The following is a 5,595-nucleotide window of genomic DNA, read 5'->3' as shown; positions in this document are numbered from 1 at the left end:
AAGTGTATGTAGACTTTACTTAACATGGAAATTTTGATCCGTTATTTTATTTATAGACTTTATTTTAACGACCACTCACGAGTCAATTAACGTCGCGAGCTACTTTCACGTGTGAACTCACCTTTAATCATCTTGGAAAATAATTTTGCTTTCTTTTTCTCCTTTGGTCCGACTTTTCCAACTCGTGTCGCTGCGCCAGCTTAAATGTAGTTCCCTGGCGTGGTATTGTAGTGTAATATTCAGTAATACTATTGTAATATGCTTTTCAATTTGGCTCTACTCTGCTGGATGGAGTCCCTCTTCATGCTGCTATCGGCTCACAGAGAAGGCTGGTAGCGATACTAGTGCAGCCCCACTCTGCCACCTGGTGGCTGTGCATGCGCACTACCACACTTAATTCCACACTTCATTTGGCTAGGAACTGCCAAATGCTGGTAACATCAAATAAAACCTGCATTTTCCCTCCAACGGCCAAAGCTTCGAACCTATAACTTCAAATGTCCTGTTCCTGTTGTAGACTGGGCTTTTTTTTGGCATTCCTGGGCCTGGGGGGGCGGGGGGGGGGGGGGTGCTCTTTTGACCCCCCCCCCCATAACTCATGAACGGAATACAATATAAGTACGAAACTTGGGGGAGATGATATATGGACATCTATGAATGACATCATGTGTACATACCTGGTATTATGACGTCATTATGACATCATTATCTTATTATGGCCAAAATCCCGCCATAATGTATTTTCCATCAAATTTAGGTAATACACTTAAATTGTAATGATTTTATGCTTCAAACCACTTAAATGCTCACAAAGTTGTCTGATGCTAATGGAAATAACAAAAAAATATGAAAATATATGGCGTCATAGATAGGCTATGGTAAAGTGATTTTTGGTCAGACATACCTGTCAGAAAACCATTGCCATGGCAACGGCAAAAATGATAAATCTAATCTTTCGGTACCTAACTGTAGCCAACTAAATGTTAGGAAAAGTCACAAAGTTTCTTAGTCATAGCTTAATTCGTTAAGGAATTATACGACATCAAAGTTGGATAGGGTTAAAGTCAGTAGATAAAAATGATGAAAACCAGAATGTAACATTTCTGCTATTATAGCACAGTCTTTTCCCACTATTCCACACCCATGCTTAAGATCTGTTTGTTTTGCCTTTATGTATTTGCAGGGTACGATTTATCAGAAAACCAGAAGGGCGGATATGTTTCAGTTTTTAAGCAATATCAATGGAATTGCATTAAACTGTGATTAAAATTATGTGTAAAAAGTGGCGATATCAAATCCAGAAGGGGGACAATCCCCCCTATCCCCGCCTAACAAAATCGCACCCTGTGTATTTGGAATAGGCATATGTATTTTACATACGGCACGACTCAATAATTATAAGTTCACATACACAGGGATTAAGACAAATTCATTTATTACAATAAAGTATAAATGTTAAACAACTTTGAAGCTGTTGAAGAGGAAACACTGAGGTTGACAAATAAAAATAAAGACACACTGGAAGCGATTCAACACTTTCCCATTGTACAAAAAACACATGTGAAGGAAAGGCACTTGAAGAACCATTACCAGTTACAACAAGAACTCGACTCAACATTTCAGCACATCCCAATCCCAACCATAACAGCATACCCTCCAACGTATCAGTTAAAGGCCATCGTTATCATAACAGGCATGACCTGTGATACTACAGTGCAGTGGTTTACAAGCAGGGTTTGTCCAGGCCAGCCAACATGGGGTGGAGAAAGGGGTAAATTGTCCCAGGTCCAGGGAAACGGAGGCCCTACAATTGGGACCCTATTACATTGCATGTATTGAAAAGGGGGGGGGGCTTCAGATGACTTTGTCCCAGGCCCATCCAAAGTTATCAGCGGCCCTGGGTTTGTCCGTTCTATGTCGGTGCTTATAAAGCCTACCAAGCATTACCTTTCTCACTTACACGGTACAAGTCCGATCCTCCATATTTAGTTTTCTTCTCAGACCTAATGGAACAGCAGTTAGATGCTTTGGTTTTATTTCAAAATCTGTGCGAAACGGCGAAAACTGAGAGCACAGGCAAATGTAAACGTCTCCCAACTTGCCAATGTGCGTACACAGGCATACGTGAAGGGCAGAGGTGTCAATGTGTCACATTCATACAGTTTATAAACCTGCCACATTTGACATGTGACATTTCCCCCCTAACCAATACGACACATTGCAATCAGCTGGTTCAGAAATGGTTGCGCCAAACTGTATTGATGGCAGAAAAAATAAACGTTGACAGTCCCCAGAAAGACCAATGTGTGGCTTGGTGGGAAGCACTCAGTCTACAAAATATACTTGGGGCAGGGTGCTTCGTTCTGGAATGATTTGACAGCTGTAGGTGAGGGTGAGGATAGCTAGAGCTGTATAAGGTGTACAAGTAGAAACCCTCATTTCCTACTCATTAGATACCACGGAGTAACTGGTGTAACAACTACGTATGTAATTCTATCATGTATTAATGTTGTACTTGAATCATGAGTTAACTTGTACTTGTACTTTATAGACCTCTGCCTAAGGGAGGTGGGGGGGGGGGGGGTGTTGTACAAATTCAGTGGCAACTCATCCAGTCACTAACAGAAAAACCTGCATTGCACACACAGCCAGCCTGCCACAAAACAAAAAGAAAAAACAATCTTTCCACTGTGAACATATAGAATCTGTTATCATACAAACATTTACAACTGTCTGGCACAAGCACATGAAAAATAAAAAAGCTGGTCAGGTTAAGCTGGATCGGGTTGGGTCAAGATCAGAACACATTCAGGGCACTGAAGGAGAGCTTGGCCACGGCTGTAGCTGTAGGTTTCGGCCCGCAGAAGAGATAGCACAATCAGCAGGGTAAGCTACAGAACATGTTCACCACCAAGGTTGTTAGAGGAGATATATTAAAAAAGTTATTTAATTCATTTTAAGTGACTCACCCGGATTTTTGGCATAAGACCATATTTCTTAGTTAGTCACAGTATGGTAGACGTGTAAAGACATTTTTTTGATATTCCAAGTAGTACTTGTACGTAATGCCAGAGGTTGCTGGTACTAGGCTAACGCAAGTAAACGGCTTTTGTGTAGCATGCCATTTAAAACAGCCATACCCAATCCATAAAGCTCAAGAATGATATCAGTTAGTATGCCAGATTATCAAGTGTCTGTGCTGATAGAAATTAAATCACCTTGTTTAGAATGAATTGTCGCATGTTGAGGGGTGGAGTCAACTTAACCCTTATATGTTCAGGCTGTAAGCCTGTGGTGTGACTGCAGCCAAATGAATAAGGGACATTTAGAAAACAATAAAATAAAACATTTTGGAAAAACATTTTTTTTTAAATCCTTCAACATTGTGCGAATGACACAACTATCTTGAAACTCTCACTCATTCTCTTCAGCATCAGAAATTGAGGCCAAGCAAAGCCTCAAGTGAACCTGGCATTGACACCTCTGTGTGTCGAGCATGGTCTGAACATACAGCACCACCCTCTCCAACAGTACCCCTCAGCAGCACTGACATCATATACACACAAACATCCCCTCAGACAGAGATGGGCAGCTGGAACATAGAGAGGGGGGGGAGAGAGAGAGAGAGAGAGAGAGAGAGAGAGAGAGGGGGGGGGGGGGGGGGATGGGGAGATGGAGGGATGGAGGGATGGAGGGATGGAGAGAGAGAGAGAGAGAGAGAGAGAGAGAGAGAGAGAGAGAGGGATGATGAGATGGAGGGATGGAGAGAGAGCGAGACGTAGAGAAAGACAGAGAGAGAGAGAGAGAGAGAGAGAGGAAAGGAGAGAGAGAGATGTAAAGGGAGAGGAGAGGGAAGAGATAGAGGGAGCAGAAACGATAAGACACAATAAATATGCAAATAGAGGTGCGCAACACATGGGAGTCACGTTCCCCTACTTCCCGCGCGCGCGCACACACACACACACACACACACACACACACACACACACACACACACACACACACACACACACACACACACACACACACACACACACACACACACACACACACACACACACACACACACACACACACACACACACACACACACGTATACTGGTACATGTTCAGATGTGCGGTAACTAAACATGGATGAGATGCAAAGATACCATCACCAGTGACGGCTTCAAAGATAAAGAAAGGGGGAAGAGGGAGAAGGGAAAGGAGGAAAAGAGATGAAGAGATGAAAAGAAGAGAAAAGAAAACAACTCCAGAGGCTTTCTGCTAGCTTTGGCTGTTGCATGGAGATGAAAGAGTGTTTCAGTCTTTGCGTTCGGCTTTTGTTGTTTGTCTTCGTTTTCTTCCCCTCTACACATGAGTCAGAGTGTACTTTGGGCTCGCAGTGCTACTGTTTGAAGGTATCAGCTGTTGTTTTTTTTGGAAAAAAATAAAATAAAATTGAGGAGGAAAAAAAAGTGCATTGCTCTGTACCGTGAATCTCACGGCCACACACACACACACATACACACACACACTCAAACACACGCATAAACAAACACTCACACATACTGCATACAAACACATACAAATACACACATACACATTTCTGCAATCCATGCCCATAATCCAAGCCACATATTTTTTTTTACAATACCCTTGAAATACGGTAAACATCAAGCTCTTTCAAACATTAATAAATTACGCTCGCGAGTTCACATTCATTCGTTTGTCCATCCAGTCTTGTAGTCTTGTTTGTTTCTTTTTTGCATTTCTTTCGTGTGTGCATTCATGTTTGTGTGTGTGTGTTCACATTTATGAGATGGTTATGACTTTTGGTTCAGAGCTTTCTTCAAGAGGTCCAGATCCCTGCGTTTGGGCGGGCCTGCCGACGTGCAGCCGTATTCCTCCAGGGAGAGGGGGAGGTAGCGCTGCTGCAAGCCCAGGACCTCCTCACCCTGGGCGGACACGAGGGTGAGCCAGGGAGGGGGGAAGCCACCGCCACCGGAGCCCTTGAGTCCAAAGAAGGCCACGCTGACTGTGGTGGGGAGAAGAGAGACAAGAAGGATGGAAATTAAATGTGTAGGGGGAGAAAGTGAGATAGAGAGAGACAGACAGACAGACAGACAGACAGACAGACAGACAGACAGACAGAACGGTAGAGTGGGGATTTAGAAGAGAAGGGAAGAGACAGGCAGGCAGACAGACAGAGGCAAATAGAGAGAGAAAAGAAAGAGAGAAATAGAGAGAGAGATAAAGAGTGACAGACAGACAGAAGACAAGAGAGAGTGTAGAGTTCCTCTTCATGATCTCGCTCTTTGACACAATAGAAAAGGGAACCTGCACTGTCTTTGATTACTCAAGATCAGGACAAAGCGAACAAAGGGAAGCGGACAAAAGAACTAACCTTTCTTTTGAAGATCCGCCACCTTGGCCGCCCCCAGAGGAAGTAGGTGTTGGCCCAGGTCAGCCATCCCTCCCGGCTGCCCTCGCGTTCCAATCAGGACGATAGACCTGGTGAAGACCAGAGTAAAGCCATCATGGAAACTCAAATTCAATCTCATGCAACGAGGGGCTGCCAACCGTCCCTTGACATATGGAATCGAGATAAAAGTA

The 5,595-nt window shown here is 43.5% G+C and overlaps 1 protein-coding gene across 1 annotated transcript in view; it reads right to left on the bottom strand.

Moving 5' to 3' along the window:
• Positions 1–4,036: 4,036 nt before the first annotated feature.
• Positions 4,037–5,595, bottom strand: part of cemip2 (cell migration inducing hyaluronidase 2) — a 94,175-nt gene continuing 92,616 nt past the window's right edge. The window contains exons 24-25 of the mRNA XM_063195489.1: positions 5,387–5,493; positions 4,037–5,017 (exon numbers count right to left, since the gene is read on the bottom strand). Coding sequence (XP_063051559.1) covers positions 4,806–5,017; positions 5,387–5,493 — 319 coding nt within the window. The 3' untranslated portion in view covers positions 4,037–4,805. The remainder of the gene's footprint in view (positions 5,018–5,386; positions 5,494–5,595) is intronic.

Source organism: Engraulis encrasicolus, chromosome 3 (assembly GCF_034702125.1).
Source record: "Engraulis encrasicolus isolate BLACKSEA-1 chromosome 3, IST_EnEncr_1.0, whole genome shotgun sequence".
NCBI lineage: Eukaryota > Metazoa > Chordata > Actinopteri > Clupeiformes > Engraulidae > Engraulis > Engraulis encrasicolus.
The sequence above is the reverse complement of the archived record's forward strand: the minus strand, read 5'-3'. Positions and strand labels throughout refer to the sequence as shown.